General features: G+C 37.2%; 2 protein-coding genes across 4 annotated transcripts; one reads left to right on the top strand and one right to left on the bottom strand.

Annotated features, from left to right (window-relative positions):
* Window positions 1-1308: 1308 nt before the first annotated feature.
* Window positions 1309-4136, top strand: LOC103441608 (membrane-anchored ubiquitin-fold protein 3). Its single transcript, XM_008380289.4, has 3 exons — window positions 1309-1870; window positions 2708-2878; window positions 3699-4136. The coding sequence occupies exons 1-3, from the start codon at window positions 1738-1740 to the stop codon at window positions 3752-3754; spliced, it is 360 nt and encodes a 119-aa protein (XP_008378511.1). The 5' UTR covers window positions 1309-1737; the 3' UTR covers window positions 3755-4136.
* Window positions 4137-4264: 128 nt separating this feature from the next.
* Window positions 4265-15802, bottom strand: LOC103441623 (uncharacterized). 3 transcript variants are annotated; one of them, XM_070826476.1, is made up of 12 exons: window positions 15439-15802; window positions 15097-15310; window positions 14373-14512; window positions 13621-13821; window positions 13333-13455; window positions 13141-13178; window positions 12938-13067; window positions 6724-12075; window positions 5679-5834; window positions 5426-5527; window positions 5184-5326; window positions 4265-4881 (listed from the first exon to the last, which is right to left on the bottom strand). In XM_070826476.1, the coding sequence occupies exons 3-12, from the start codon at window positions 14448-14450 to the stop codon at window positions 4602-4604; spliced, it is 6603 nt and encodes a 2200-aa protein (XP_070682577.1). In that variant the 5' UTR covers window positions 14451-14512; window positions 15097-15310; window positions 15439-15802; the 3' UTR covers window positions 4265-4601. The 3 variants fall into 3 exon arrangements, with proteins under 3 accessions (XP_070682577.1, XP_008378529.3, XP_070682578.1); XM_008380307.4 differs by having other exon boundaries at window positions 15097-15345; window positions 15439-15801; XM_070826477.1 differs by lacking the exon at window positions 15097-15310 and having other exon boundaries at window positions 15439-15698.
* Window positions 15803-16416: the final 614 nt, after the last annotated feature.

Raw genomic sequence — 16416 nt, 5'->3', positions numbered from 1 at the left:
AGGAAGAGAAAAATATCTAATAGTAATAATATACATTACTTCCTCTGCAACAGCTTGTGTTGGTATAATACTCTGCAACTACTTCGTTCTTGTCCCGAATAAAAGTTATCTCTCTATAACTTTTACATTTTTATAACACATCCATCTTTTCTATTACTAATAGTGAAGAGAGATTATTCGTCTACATCAACTCAACCACGATCATGCTATTTTTCGCTTCTTATACGTCGTTGTTTAATCTTTGTTCGTTGTTTTTGTTTAATTTTATTTAATTTAATAACCAAAATAAAAGAAGAGTGTTGAAAAATAATATGCGTCATTTTCCTACTACATGCTTTAAAAAATGGTGCCAAGTTGCCTACCATAGAGGCAATTAGGCAAAAAGATTTTGAGAGAGACCAAATCACTAACATCCAACTAAACAAAACCAAAGCCAAGCAAGGAGAAGCAAGAGGCCTGCCTACTTCTACCAACACCAACAGATTTTAAGACAGCTGCTTAAGAAAATACATTTACTTAATAATTATCTTATTAACTATATATCATTGTACTAAAAAAATAATAATTATATGATTAACTACTTGAACTATTCAAAGTTGACTTCACATCTCTGACCAGGTTCCTATTTGGTTTCCTCCCATAAATTAACCACTCTTTTTCAGGAAAAATGCTTTTAAGACGGACCAACACAACCACAACAAAATTACGTTATTATTATTGGTCTAGTAATAATTAAGAATTAAATTCATCACATATAATATCACTCTCACGTTCATATGAGTCAAATTTAAAACACTTAACCTAACATAAGCGAAGACAACTACTACTAAACCAAAGACGGAAAAACATTGGACAAAGCATCCTCCTATCTTTCAATTATTAGTTGTGGAATTGAACATCTCTAATATCAAGATATTAAATCTAATTATTTCAAGTTGAAAGACAATTGTATCATAATCCAATTTCTATTTAATTAACCATCTAGTCCTTATTGCAAATATGGATTTGGTCAACTTAGCTAAAGTCGTGTGCTTTTATTTTTTATACACAAGTTTAAACCCATATTCTCATAATTGGATAAATTTAAAATAAAATAACATTTGTATAAGAAAATTTACACATTTTATCTCAATATTAACGAAATGCATATCTCTAAATTTTATAGATGACAATTGTAGATTAATAACAACATAATCTTAGTAGATTAATAACAACTACCAGTTATCAAAAAATGCATCCAAACAATTACATGTCATAAAAAGTGAAAGTAATTTTACAAATATAAGACGTGGGCAATTTCTGAAATTTGTGTTAATTCAGGTGAAAAATCTAACTCAGATCGTTTTAGGCACACTTTCTACTTTCTTAATTTCTACATCAAGCAATTCAAGGGAGCTGTCTTCTTCTTCTTCCTCTCTTTCTTTCTGGATTCATTTCACAGATTTCTAATCTGTCACTGCCTTTTGGGTTTCCATCACCAAGAACTTTGGGTCTTTTTACTGCAACTTCAATACAAATCTATGCTTTATCGATAAAAAAAAAAAAAAAAAAAAAGCTTTACTTCTTTCATGGGTATTTGAGCTTTTACACTTCTGGGTTTTAATCAAAGTGTGAATCTTGATCAGATTTGATCTGGGTTTTCTTTGATTCTGCCATTTGTGGCGGTTTTATTCTGGTTCTTGGAGAGTGGTATGAGAAATTGATAGGTGGGTTTTTGCTGGATTGGAACGTTCATCAATGGCGGCAGGTCAAGATTTGATTGAGCTGAAATTCAGGCTATTTGATGGGACCGACATAGGACCTCAGAAGTATAGCCCATCTACCACTGTACAATCACTCAAGGAGAAAATACTTGCACAATGGCCTAAAGGTTTATTTCTTTTTATCCTAATTAATTCTTCTGTTAAATTTTCATTTTATTTTATATTGTTGCACAACTTATATTTTTTGAGGTTCTTTCGCTTTTTGTATCATTGGGTTGGGATTCTTGAGAGCTTTTGTGCATATCACATTTGTTTTATGATATTTTGCCCAAAATTGTTGAAATAAGATAATGTTGCTCTATTATTATTGTTATGTATTGAAAATGTTGTGAGGAAATTGTTGTTGATTTTATCATGCTTGTTGTGCCATTGTCCAAGAAATTTGAGGCTCTATGTCCTTCAGTGTTGATATAATCTTGGGTGACGGTCTGAAAATGATACAAATGAATTATGACGGAGTTCTTAATCGTTTTTGAAAGTGTATGCTCAAGTTAGTCATGTCTCTGGATTATGTTATGAATGTACTTATTTGTTACTGCATTATAACATATGACTAGCTTCTACAGATAACTAACTTGAGCATAATCCAAAAACATAATATTGAAAAACGTTAGTCAGATGATGGAGTTCTTTGTTGTTCTTGAAAGTGTATGCTCAAGTTACTCATATGTTTTTGGAAATTGTCGTTGCTTTTATCAGTCATATATTATGAAAGTGTATGTTCATGTTAGTCATAGTTGTTGCATATATGTTGCTGATGTTGGTAATTAGACATATCATGTGTTTGCCTCTTGCACTGAGCAAACAGAATATTGAAAAAATTGTAGACAAAGCCGACATTTTGACAGAAGTAATGAAACTTTGGTTGCTTTATGATCGCACCGTTGTGCTTTGGTCTGAGATTGACTTATATTTTTTCTCATGTAATCTAATCTGTTTGATAGAGAAAGAAAATGGTCCAAGGACAATAAATGATTTGAAGCTTATTAATGCGGGAAAGATACTGGAAAACAACAGGACACTTGCTGATTCCAGAAATCCAGTTGGTGAACTCCCTGGAAGTCTCATCACTATGCATGTGGTTGTGCGCCCTCCTATTGCAGACAAAAAGAATGGTAATTATGTTTATGTTTTACTAGACTAGCTTGCAGTTGTGTTTTCTTTCAGCCTGAATATTTGCGGTTATGTTGGATATATCTTGTAGCACATGCTCTTTGTTGAGTTTGTTATCTTGACTAGCCTCTTCCCCTAAGTATCTGACATCTTGGTAGTTTTCATGAGTGTTTAACCCCCAATTGGTAACCGATTTTTTTAAGACTCATAATTGTTATGCATCAATCTTATGAACATAGCTCTTTCTGAGGAATTCAGCAGCAAGGTATCTTGCTTCTCGTTCCTCTCAATTTCTTGATCTGAGCACACATGCTAGAATCTGGATGTAGTCTTACGTCAATAACTAATTTCTCATGCTACTTCTCGTAAGTCCAGTTTCTGAATGACATGACACAATTTGTCTTTATTTTTTATGTTTGTTCCTTAACTGAGCACACGTGTTGTCTTTTGTAATAGCTCCAACCAATAAAGCAGGATAGGCTCTTTTTCATTTGTATTTGTTTTGTATGCTTGTTTTTTTACTGGGCCTCTGGTCCTTTCCCTCCCTTGTTGTATACCTTGCCTTCTTAGTTTTTCCTGTGTGCTATCATTCTGCTATTATATATACTCTTCCCAAATAAACAATATCCGTAGATCGTTCCTTCTTTTCAATAATTTTTAGTAGATGAAATTATGGCTAGCAGAAAAGTATATGAATCTTGATATATGCGATGCTTTGACATTAATGTTATGTAATGCTTCGATATAGGATTATGTTACCAAAACAAAAGAAAAGGTTCCGGAACAAGGAATTGACACTTTGACAATTGCATTTTTATACAGATAAATTGATGAATGATTCTCCAGAGCAGCCTCGATGTTCATGTTCAATATTGTAGCTTCTGGTAACAAGCTTCGTGGAGCTCCTGCAGTCTGTTATTGTTTTCCGTGTCTTCTCATGTGTTGCTGATGGGATGCAGTTCAAATCTCAGTTACCGGGCGGTCAGAAGTAGCATCAAGAAATTCATGGATTCATCAGACTTTTGTTACTTTGAATCTTATCGTGTCCGTATGTAAAACGCGTTATAGTTCCTTATTGCATGTGATTTGTTACAGAGAAAAGGACCATATTGACGCATTAGGAGCTTCTTCTGTTTTTCTGGCATCAATGAATACAAGTGTAAAAGAAAAAAAGCAAACGAACATATTGATTTGATTGATTCGCGAGCTTATTGTAAAGCAGAATTTGTTTTCTATTGGTTCAAGAGCATTTTTCATTCACCTGTAGATTTTTGTCTTGAATGCTCTTAACCACTTGAGTTACGTGTTATTTGCAAGTCTCGTCCTCTCCCAAATGAATTTGGTATGTAGAAGGGATGTATGGGGAGAAAATGCAATATCTTTCGATGTTTGAATAAATATGACAAAATTTGATTGACTATATGGCAGAACTACAACATATTCTCCCAGCAACCCGAAAATGAAGGGTTCGTAACAGGGTTCTGTACCTGTGATACTATAAACCAGTTGCACAAACCAGCAGAGGTTTCTATTTACACTGCTGCTGAGCCTTCGATACCACATTTCAACATCGTGAAGTTTCACAGCTAGCGGCTAACCGGCCCATACATTATTCACCTTTCACATATACGATAACATGGTGCAGCAAGGCATGTCGGACCATCAATTCTCAACCCCGTAAAGGGCTATCTCTTCGCAAACGAGAATGGATGGCTACGGTGACTATTACGAAGGGTCTAGAAAAGGGGATGTTGAGGAGCGATTCAAGTATAGGGCTTTCTTTGACGCTCGGACATTCTTGAGAGTCATCATTAGTTTTTGTCTCTCTCCTTCGACCTCTGCAAATTGAAGGCTTAACTGGGAGTAACGGTCATGCATGTCTTTGAGTTCCGTTTCCACGGTAGCATATCTTCCCTTAATCTCCAGCATGTCTTTGATTAGCTCGTTGATGTCTCTGAAGCTGTGAAACACTGCTTCCTCATCACTGTGTTGTTTCACGAAAGAACTGGAACAAAGGAGGGTGTCATGTTAATTATTAAACTCGTGTATTCCTAGTTCTGCTGAACTTAAAATAACCACCTTTTCCCCCCTTAAAAGTCCCTAAAAGTCCAAAAATCAATAGATGAAGTACATTATGAAATTCTTATGGTTCATAAATGACAAATTTAGCAGGGCCTTGTGATCCCATGCAAACACAAAATACACCAAAGCCAAAAAGCCGAAAAGACATTACCCATAACCGCTGCAAAGGTTCTAGTTGACATGCATCTAAACACGAAATAGATAATTTGCTCACTTAAGATGTACCTTTGAAACTGGATAGTTGATTTCTTCTTTGCCTGCAATGCTTCAGCAAGTTCAACTTCCAAAGCTAGCACCCTCTCTAATGCATTGCCACTGCAAGAAAATTCGTTGAAGGAGGGAAATATATTTCCCAATTCTTCATTTACCTAATCAAAGATCCGAAACATGAAGTCAGTTCAAGGACATGCTTTATATGAAACATGATACAGTTCAAGGACACGCTTATATTATAAGTTGTTATTTACCTTATTTAATTGCATAATCTCTCTATGTAAACCAGGAAAATTTGGTTCAAGGTGTTGATCATCGACAGAAAGAAGCAAATTTTCATGTTTCATCCTTTCCAACTGCAACAAGATAATACAGATTAAAAATTCTAGAGCCACTGTTGAGATATTATTATCCAGTTCTGCTCCCCCCCCCTCCCCCCAACTTTAGAAGTTAAAACTGTAGCAATACAAAAGCATCTGTTCACTTGTGATTATACAAAATACATACCTCCTTATTTAAGTTTTCCATGCTAGACTTTAAGCCTTGGGCCTTAAAATTCTCATTGGCAAGAACCAAATGCTTCATGTCGCTATTAAGAATATCCCTTTGCTTTGAAAGTACTATACCAGAGATCCCATTTACACCTCCGGATACAAGATCATCCTGTCCAATCACGTGCATATATTGTCAGCGACCAAAATTTCTACATATAATACATCTAAAAATAAAACATAGTAAACCTTTTCTTTGAGAGAAATGACTATCCTATTCCTCTGCTAGAGAGAGGAGAACTTCAAAATTTTGAAGCCTAAGAAAATCAATTACCAAGTTACGCACAAATTATTATTGTCTCTAAGAGAACTTTATGTAAAGTTCGAAGAGGCCACAAGAAGAAGGTGCGAGCTATGAAAGATAACACATTCACAACTAATTAGGCAAGCGTACTATATAGATCATACTTATGTTTTTTCTGATTGGACTAAAATAGAATTTCTTTCATAATTAGATTTCACCATTATTTCTTGGAAAAGTTGACAACATTAATTGTGAACAAGGAGTTTAAACCTCCGAGGACTGACAGTAACTGGTCGTACCAAATATATTAGCCACCGTCAAGTGCTTTGAATTTCACTCTAGTGGTGATACTTTCCAGGAAATGTGTTTAATGTGATAGCAGGTAGCTGAATTGTGTAGAGAAGGTCTAGCACTAAATAAAATAGGAATGCTATTACTTTGGTAATATTTGGAGCAGCAACTTGTTGTGGCACTGTCAACTGGTACTGGTAAGAACTACAACTTCAGAAGAACCATTCAAACTCACCATGATGGAAAAAAGCAGAAAACAATAGCAAACTGAAAACACCTTTTCAGAGAGGGCAGAATGAAAAAGCAATCTTTGTTCACTTTTCCAAAACTTGACGGAAAAGAATAATGCATAACGTATATAGGCTAGCATAAGCATCTGGGTGCAACATATTTGCACAAAGAATTAGAGGTATCAATGGAGCAAATTACTCTAATATACATAATCCTCATAAAAACAGTTAATTACCTGCTTGGACTTTATATTGTTGAGTACATTTGACTGGTCTGCTTCATCAACGGAACTCATGCATTCATGCTGAGATGCTTCACCATTGGCTCCATCTAGTTCAGAAAACTTAACCAAAGGTTCCTCTGCGCCCTTCTGATAATTTACAGATGATGAACTGCTCGCAAGTAAATCCTTCGCTGAGGTGAGTTCTAAAGCAATTTTAGCTTTTTCCTCAGTGCACTTCTGCAAAGATGCTTCAAGCTCTTGTTTTTCTTCCTTACAGCACTCAAGGCTTATTAATGAGCATTCCTTTTCAGCTTTCATCAGGTCATATGCTTTCATTATTTCACGCTTTTCAGAAAGTAATGAATGTAGGTCAGACTCCAATTCCAAGATCTTCATTCCTAGCTCTTCGTTTCTCTTCACATGAGTAGCTTCGGATTTTTTCCTATTCTCAACTTCGTCGACTGCATCTTGCAATTTCCAAAGCATCTCCTCACTGTGCTTATTGGACATAGCAAGTTGTTGTTTCAGTTCTTGCAGCTTGGTTTCATATTGTTCTTTGATGAATACAATTCTTAAAGACTCTTGCATAGCAGTTGGTGGCCTTTCTGGTTCTTTTTTACCCTGTGCATGGAGGCCCTCGGCATAAGCCTTGTCTTTAAGATCCTTAAAGTGGATGGACAAGTTCTTAAATTCTTCCGTCTTTAAGACCTGTTGAGCAAGCTTCTGTGTTAGATCGCTACATCTATCGTGCAGCATTTCCATTTCATTCTTATATCCTTCCAGCAAGGTTAGCTGAGCAGACTGTTCATCCAACTTGGCTTTGAGTACTAAAGCTTTGACTTCCAGTTCTTCCTTGGAGAATATCAGGTTATCAATCTCTTCTTCAGAAGTCATTAGAAGATGTTCCAGCCTTTCCACCTCAAGAGCAGACTGACTTTTATCCATATGGACAATATCCTCCGTATTTTCAGCTCTTTTCTTGTTTTCCTCAAGTTCGGTCCTCATAACACTGTTTGCATCAAGAAGTATCCTGTTTTGAGCACTGGAGGCTTCCAACTCAGATTTAATGAAATTGAGACTTGTCATCAATTGGGTGTTCTCTTCAAGGTAATGCCTTTCGCTAGCAAGACATTTGTTAAGCATATTCTCTACATTAAGGAAATTGTTGCGAATTTCAGAAACTTGGCTATCTGAAAAGTGCAGTTTCTGACAAAGCTCTTCGATCACGGTCTCGTATTGAGTTTTTGTGAAAGTGAGTCCAACATCAGCAGCTATTGAAAATTCATGCATTTCAGATAACTGAGCTTCCAAAGCAGAGACAGAAGAACACTCTTCACGAGCGTCTTTAAGACATTTCTCAGAATCCAACAGGAGACCGAGAACTCTTGATTTCTCTAGTTCTAGGTCCGATACCAGTTGTTTGAGATGGACCAGCTCAGCCATCTGGTGATCAAAATCTAGCAACTGACTGTTCTTCTTAATCAATTGGGAAGCCAGATCTGTAATTCTACTCTCTGACTTATCTCTGAGATTTCTCTCAGTTTGCAACTCATCTTGCAAAGAGAGCAAACTTCCTTGCATCCTATTAAGCTCCAGACAAAGCTTGGAAGATTCTTCAGTTTTATTCTGCAAGGACGCCATTAAAGCTTCTTTCTCCTCTGATAATTCTGCTATGGTCAGGTTATACCTTTCTAGTTCTTCAATCCTCATCTCATATTGAACTTTTGTGAAAGTGAGTCCAACATCAGCAGCTATTGAAGATTCATGCATTTCAGACAATTGAGCCTCCAAAGCAGAAATGGAAGAACACTCTTTACGGACGTCTTTTAGACATTCCTCAGAATCCAACAAGAGACAGGAAACTCTTGATTTCTCTAGTTCTAGATCCAATACCAATTGTTTTAGATGGGCAAGCTCAGCCTTCTGCTGATCAAAACCTAGCAACTGGCAATGCTTCTCATTCAAATGGGAAGTGAGCTCTGTAATTGTACTCTCTAACTTATCCTTTAGATTTCTTTCTGTTTGCACCTCATCATGCAAAGAAACCAAACTCCCTTGCAAACTATTAAGCTCGAGAGCAAGCCTGGAAGATTCTTGAGTTTTATCCTGTAAAGACGCCATCAAAACTTCTTTTTCCTCTAACAGTGCTGCAATGGTCAAGTTATACCTTTCTAGTTCTTCTATCCTTGTCTCATATTGAGCTTTTGTGAAAGTGAGTCCAACATCAGCAGCTATTGAAAATTCATGCATTTCAGACAATTGAGCCTCTAAAGCAGAAACGGAAGAACATTCTTCACGGACGTCTTTTAGATATTCCTCAGAATCCAACAAGAGACGGGAGACTCTTGATTTCTCTAATTCTAGATCTGAAACCAATTGTTTGAGATGGACAAGCTCAGCCTTCTGCTGATCAAAACCTAGCACCTGGCAATGCTTCTCGTTCAATTGGGATGTGAGATCTGTGATTGTACTCTCTAACTTATCTCTGAGATTTCTCTCTGTTTGCACCTCATCATGCAAAGAAAGCAAACTCCCTTGCAAACTATTAAGCTCGAGAGCAAGCCTGGAAGATTCATCAGTTTTATCCTGTAAGGACACCATCAAAGCTTCTTTTTCCACCGTTAATGCTGCTATGGTCAGGTTAAACCTTCCTAGTTCTTCAGTTAATTTCTCCAATGCCATAAATTCCTCAGCAAGGCCCTCAATTTTAGAAGTAAGTTGCTGCAGCTCCAATTCTAAATTATCAAGACCAACCAAAAGCTCTCTGTGTTGTTGTGCATAATTGTCTTCGGCTTCACAGCTAATCTCGGGTCTGTTTGCCATGGCCTCAACTCGTGACTGGAGCTTTTGAACCAGCGCACTCGAAACATCTAGTTTATCCACTGTACCTCGTAGATCGTGTTCAAATTTCTGCTTCATGATCAGGTTATCAGACTCTGCTGCGCGTAAAGACTCTTGAGCAATATCTCTTTCTTGCGCTAGCTCTCTCTTTTCTTCCATCATTTGGACAATCTTTCCATATACATTGTTCTGAAGCTCTTCTATTTGCATCACTACACCTGTTAAATCTCTGGATTCCAAGTCTTGACAGACACATCCACCGCAAAGAGCCAGGCTTTTACACTTTTGGTCATATGATGCCAACAGATTCCATAACTTACCCTGTAGAAAATTCACAATATTCTGCAGATCCTCCTTCGTGCAAGCTAGCTCATCAAAGTCGGTTCTGACAGATTTCAACTCTTCCTGCAAAGAGGAAAGTTTATTCTGAAGAGTGCCGTTTTCTAGGGTTTCCTTTTGCAACAAATTTTCCAGCTGTAATTTTTCAGTAGTGCAGGCCTTGTATTTGCTCTCATAAGTTTCATATTCTTTTATCATACCTTTCCATTCAACAATCTTCTGGGTAAGAAGGCCATTTTCACTACTAGCGTTTTGTAAATCTGCTTCCAAAATTTGGTTCTTCAGAACCAAGTCATTGCGGATTGAATTACAAGTTTCCTTGTACTCATTCAGGCAGCGAATCTCATCCAATGCAGTCTGCAGCCTCAGCATCAACAACTCATTGGACTCAGTTGAAAGCTCCAGCTGTTGTGAAAGTTCATGCACTTTCTCTTTCGTCAATCCGACGGCAGCACTTGCTTCAATCAAAGTAACTTGTAGAGTCTTTGACAGTACATCCAAATATACATTCACCAGATGCACCTCATAAAGTTCTTCTTCAACCTTTTGGTAGATGCCCTTCTGCAAGTGGAGGGATCTTTTCAAATCGTCTGATAATGCATCCCCATCTAACTGCTGTTTCTTTATCCCGTAGCATTTATTCTGACACTGTAAGTGATTTGCAGATGGAAATTCCTCTGAATCCGATTTCTTATTCTGCACTGTTTCTTCGCACCCCAGAAACATTGGAATCAAAGAATCTTCAAAAGCCTGCTTAATGAGGTTCTCATTAGTCTCATGCATGGACTGAACCTGGAATGAAAGCAATTCAAGGTCCTTCTGTAACTGGTTCACTGCAATAGAGTAATTCATGCGTGCCCTTTTAAGTGCTGCTTCTGCTGTAGTAGCCCTTCTTTCAAACTCCTTGTTCAGAGAGTCCAAATCACGCTTTTCTTTGGAAAATATTCTTCGCTCGTTGTTCATGTCTTGCTGGATTCTCTCCATCTCAGCGTTAGCAGATGAAATTGTGTACAAGCAAGTAGAATGCTCATTCCTGAGATTCTGCAATTCTCCAATCATCTGTCTCTGGTTTTCCTCAAGTTCATGAATGAGAGCTTCATAGTAGCACTCCATCTGGTCTGCTTTCTTTGCAAGGCTTTCTCGATCAGCTTTCATCTCATCCAACTCTCTTAAAATTTCAACAAACTTCCCTTTCATTGCATTGGCGGCATCTACAGAATCAAAGTCTAGTGACACCAGGCCAGGTATACTTAGACAATGAACCGCACCCCCGGGTTGATAGGAATCTGCATCCACCCTCGTTCCTAGTACTAATTGCTCGCCTTTATGTAAACTTATTTCATCAGCCTGCTTTACGCTTGTCACGTTCAGCCCTGAACTTGCCTGTCCAGTCTCTTGTTTGAGAACTTGCAAAACACCAAGCAATGCCTCGAAATCCGAGTGACAGGACTGGAAGTCCCTTTCATTTGCTCCAAATAATGCCTTGCTCTGAAGCCCTTTTAATTTATCCTCCATACTTGAAAGGCCCTTAAACCACCTGAGCCATAACTCATTAAAAATGCGATCTTGGCCTGTCTCAATAGTTTCCCTGTGGGAAAATGGAATGCTTAGTTTGAAACTTTTTTGCTCCTCAAGATCTTCTTTTAACTTTGAACATTCGGATCTCAGTGTGGAAATTTCTTTTGCTAATTGTTCTCCAGAAGCAATTTCAGCATCAAGTTGAAGACCAAATTTTTGTGCGTCATTGCCGATTTCATCAGCATGAACCTGTAAAGAGTTCACCTCCTGCTTAAGCTCAAGAATGGATGATTCAGCTGCTTCCAAGCTTCCTCTAAGCCTGCTATTTTCCTCAGAAGCATTTGGTAAATAAGCATCTGGAGAAAATTCAGAGCCCCAGCTATGAGCCCACTCACTGGTCCCCTGTACCAAGAATCGCTGATCTGAGGGATGTTGTTTCTCTTGTCCGGGACTTTGACTAAGGGACAATCCCCCTAGATCAGCAGAGGCGGTACTCTTAATACTGTCAATATCATGGGTGCTAGACGTGTCATGTTTCTCAGCATATAAACTTTCTGAAGTAGTGGAAGAATATTCAAATCCACCAGTTGAATCAGCATACTCTTCATTCAGGCCAGCCCCTTCTTCATGGGGAGAGAGTTCTTTGAATCTAACTTTCGAATTCATCTGTAAAAAAGAAGAAAATAATTAGCATATATTATCACAGATCTAAAACTCCTATAACAAAGATAATAACTCCATATGGTAAAAGAACTCACATAATGCATTGTGTAAATTCATAACCTTGTATCAAATAATTCGACACCTTACAAGCATAAGAAAAGTCAAAGTTTGTGAGAAAAACCAAGTTTCTCAGTAACTGACTCATGGAAAACGTTACAAGGGATGAATATACCCATAAAACTCTGGAAAAGCAGGGCCTATCTTTCTCATCAGATACAGAACTATGTTATAAATCATAGTGAAATATAGTATCTTTAGTAATGTCATCCCTTTAGTACTTCATCATCATAGCAGCAACAGTGAGCCTAATTTCATCTTTCATAGCATAAACGCATTCGGAGAAAGGAGTTTCTTTTGGCTGACAGCATGTATCTTCCACACATGCATGACACACCTCAGAGGATTAGATAAGGAGAATCATGTCATAAATAGACATGCAACCAGCATACAGTAGACAAAAGAGAGAGAGATAGACCATAGATGCACTATCCATACGAAAGAGTGCTTGAAATAATATTTTTCCAAACATATCTCCTATTTTAGTGAGTGTGACCTGGAGTTTTGGGACGTTCTATTTAGTAATTTCTGTCTTGATTTGTCTCGACTCTTGAATACTGTATTGAATGTGGTTTTGCTTCTATTAATGTTTAAGTTGTTATGTTTTAAGTGGTTTTGCTCTTATTAATAATTAGAAATGGTTTATGAAATGATGAACAAAATTAGTAAACACTCGTTTCAAGGAGCTTATGTTTCAAAACAAACATATATACTATGGGACAAATAAAGACAGAAGAGAACGACTAACCTTATCCATCTGCTCATTTACTGCATCTTCAGAAGATGATATTCTTCTAGTAGTGGATACATCATTTCTGTTTTGGTCAGAGGTTGTTCGTAGACCGCTCTCTCTGAGCTCCCTCTGCTGCTCAAACTCTCTGAAAGGGAAAGAACTACAAATTAACAACTGAAATTAGATAAAGCAAGAGGTTGATATGTTCTAATGCTTACCTGAAGCCAGTTTTAGAAGTTAGCAGCTGTACCGTGACCTGACATGGAATAAGACAAAAGAAAATTGTTAAACAGTCTCGAATAGTAGTTGGCAACCAGTAGTAACTAATTACTGGAAGCTAAATGATAAATCAAATAGCTTCCCTAAGATAACACTGTGTCTAAAATAATTTGAACTTCAGAGGTTCTCACATGTAAAACAGTTCCAGAATCACATCCAAGAAGAGGCAGAGCAACAGACGAAGGCTTTGATGCATCAGCATAATCAGCAAGGTTGATATTAGTCTCGCCAAGGATACTAGACCTTGAAGAACCCTGATGTCAGTTAGATATAGGCCAATGAAAAGGTTAAACTCAGTTTAGACAAGATAATGGCTGCAATCAGCTGCTCTGGTGGTGTAGGTTCTAAATCAACCAAATTTTGAAGCAGAGACCAGTTTAGTATATAAGAATTCTGGATGGAGTATTATGGAGTATTACCATGGTTACCACAAGTTTGTAAAGCTTCTCATCGTATTGTTTGGTTTTAGTGTCTTGTAGAAGCCTTGTAGTTTCATAGATAGGATCTCCCCATTTGCAGGTTCCATTCCTCACGTTTGCCTTGGTTGTTTTTGCAGTTGCTTTTCCAGAATCAGCTGGTATGAAAGATATAAACAGCTTATCCCATCCGGTTTGTGGAACCTGAACCATGCAGAAACATTGTTTTCAGCCGTAGACTAGACTGTAGGTGCTAGATATAGAACCACGTTTCCCAATCTTGTCACATGTTATAGGAGAAGTACAAATTTAGAAGATTTTAGGTGCATTTTAAGTCAACAGCCATAAGAAACTACAATTGAATAAAATGTCAGCTAATGATAGCTACACGCCTGCACTAATTACATGGATCTTACGGTTGAGTTTAGATTATCTTACACGTCATATGACACAATTGAATCCCAAATTCAGGCAATTACCAGGAAAATGTTAGTGGAGTCTAGGGACACAGAAACAACAAACACCCAAAGTCGCAATACGAAGCCTAATGTTTACAAACTGAATGAATCCACATTGGCAGCTTAGAATATTTAATTAACACCGACTGATGCATCATTCAACAATTGACTTAAAGAAATTCTATTTCACCTTACAGTCCAGAAGTTTATGCACGGGTTTCATAAGAAGTGAATACAAATTAGAAATGTATAAAAATTATATAATTTCAGCGGTAAATCTAATAAGTTCCAACTTACATGTGTGGCATGGAACTGTAACCTGAAAACCACTTTTACTTTTGTCTTCTCAAGCTTCCACCTAGTGATCCTCGACATTACTGGATAGTCTATCTATTTCTAGTCAACTGTGGAACCTTGATGGTTGCACTTTCATTCTCCTGCACCATTGTAAATCAATTATATTCAATCACACTGTTTCCACAAAAAATGGAAGGTAAGTCAACTGATCACGCAGACTAAGAATGCATATCGTAGATGATAATTAGGAAGCCAGAGAAACAAAGACATGATTCAGTGCTCACAATTGCGTATAAACCAATTAGTAAAACAAGAAGTTAGATAGGCGATCCCCTTTTCCCCCTCCCGAAAGTTGAACCCAGAATGTGAATCGAAAATGCAGGTTTAACCAAGTAAGACCAATCATATCAAAAAATCAACCAAAAGAAGGTCAGGTCATGCTGCATTATCAAATTCAAGTAAATGAAGGAAAAGATCACCATTAATTTTGAACATTAACAGAAGTCAAAGTAAAACTAAAACCAACACTTGTACAAGATTAAGATTCCTATCTGGTCTAGTCAGATTCAGCAACATCCAGCTAATTAATCCAAATTTTTCCTCTTCCAATCAGTGTTCTTTTCTCAGCAGCCAAACAGAAGGTAATGTAATCTAAGAGAAAACAAAAGGTTGAGCAGGGAACCGATTTGGGTAAGAATCAAATCCAAATTTTAGGGCACATTACCTTGTAAAATCAGGCGGAGACTTTCCCAAAACAGAAAACCCAGAAACAACTTTCAAATCCCAGTTGAAAACACACCGGATCCAAGCCCAGAAGAAAAAAAAAAGCTGGGGAATTTAGATGGCAGCTTGCTGCTGGGACACTGAATCCAAAGAGACTGACAAAATACCCAAAACGGCGGCATCACAGAGCATCCCACTTCCCAAACCAGAAATGCCTAGTTAAATGTGGAATTTTCAAAAACCCAAATCACTGTTTGTCCAGAACAACAAACCGTCAAAAAAACCCATGATTTGTAATTCCAATAAAATACCCACAAGAGGCTAAAACCGCACGCATACTTACATTACAGATGTCAAGAAATTCAAACCCAATTCTCAGAAACGCCAAAAAATTGCAGTGGGTGTGATGGGAACAGGGGCAGCAGTAATAAACCCGGCAAAGCTTACACCTTTGAGGCTCAAAATTCAAAACCCATAAATAAAATATAAATATAAATACATAAATGTGTGGTTTTTTAATGAAAAAGAAGATTAAAAATGTTGGGTAATATTATATTGGCAATGGGGGTGCAGAACCTAGCTGTGGATCTGTGGAAGGTGCTTAGGGTGGAAGGAGGAGCAAGTAATCTTTGGGTAAGAAGGTAAACCGACTCTGAACAGAGAGAGAGAGAGAGTGAGAGAGAGGTTTGTGGGTAGATGGCGTAAATAAGCAGTAAATGGAGGGGTTAAGAGCATTAAAAAGGTGGGAAGGAGGTGAGATTTCTGCTCAAATATCAACTTCACGTTCTGGAAACCCGCCAAAGCCTGCATTTGTCTGTGTCTAAAATCTTTTTTAATATTTAATTTTTGTTTATCTTATTTTTCTGCTTTTTCTTATGATGGGCGGTGATGTCATTGTCTAGGTATTTGTATGTGACGCTGGGTTTTTGGCCTTTTACTTTTTGATGGAGTGGTTGGATCTTTCCTACAATAACTGCTTTGGGTTTCACCAAATTTGGTTTTATATCAACGCGTTTTTGCTCACCACTATAAGAAATAGTAATGTTCATCACTTTATTTATTATTAGATAAGTTTTAATTTTGAGATTTGTATATTTCTACTAGACAGATTTCGAAATTTAAAATCATCAAATAATAATAAATAAAGTAGTAAACATCACCATCACTTGAGGGTGGTGAGCAAAATCTTTTCTTATATGAACAAGGCAATAGTGATGGGTGCTAAAATAATTTTAAGGGGCTTAGAACATCTCTTGTAATATCTCACATCGTCCAGGAGAGTGAATTCTCCAAACCTTATATGTATATTCTCATTTCTACC

The sequence above is a fragment of the Malus domestica genome, chromosome 08, assembly GCF_042453785.1.
Source record: "Malus domestica chromosome 08, GDT2T_hap1".
NCBI lineage: Eukaryota > Viridiplantae > Streptophyta > Magnoliopsida > Rosales > Rosaceae > Malus > Malus domestica.
The sequence above is the reverse complement of the archived record's forward strand: the minus strand, read 5'-3'. Positions and strand labels throughout refer to the sequence as shown.

What these genes read in the sequence shown, in the direction of transcription:
- LOC103441608 (XM_008380289.4), top strand. Translation starts at nt 1,738, where the DNA reads ATGGCGGCAGGTCAAGATTTGATTGAGCTGAAATTCAGGCTATTTGAT. An exon ending in ACTTGCACAATGGCCTAAAG is followed by an intron (nt 1,871 to 2,707) that starts GTTTATTTCTTT and finishes TCTGTTTGATAG; the next exon opens with AGAAAGAAAATGGTCCAAGG. An exon ending in TATTGCAGACAAAAAGAATG is followed by an intron (nt 2,879 to 3,698) that starts GTAATTATGTTT and finishes ATTTTTATACAG; the next exon opens with ATAAATTGATGAATGATTCT.
- LOC103441623 (XM_070826476.1), bottom strand. Translation starts at nt 14,450, where the DNA reads ATGTCGAGGATCACTAGGTGGAAGCTTGAGAAGACAAAAGTAAAAGTG. An exon ending in ACAAACTTGTGGTAACCATG is followed by an intron (nt 13,456 to 13,620) that starts GTAATACTCCAT and finishes AACTGACATCAG; the next exon opens with GGTTCTTCAAGGTCTAGTAT. An exon ending in TAAATGAGCAGATGGATAAG is followed by an intron (nt 12,076 to 12,937) that starts GTTAGTCGTTCT and finishes TCTTTTTTACAG; the next exon opens with ATGAATTCGAAAGTTAGATT.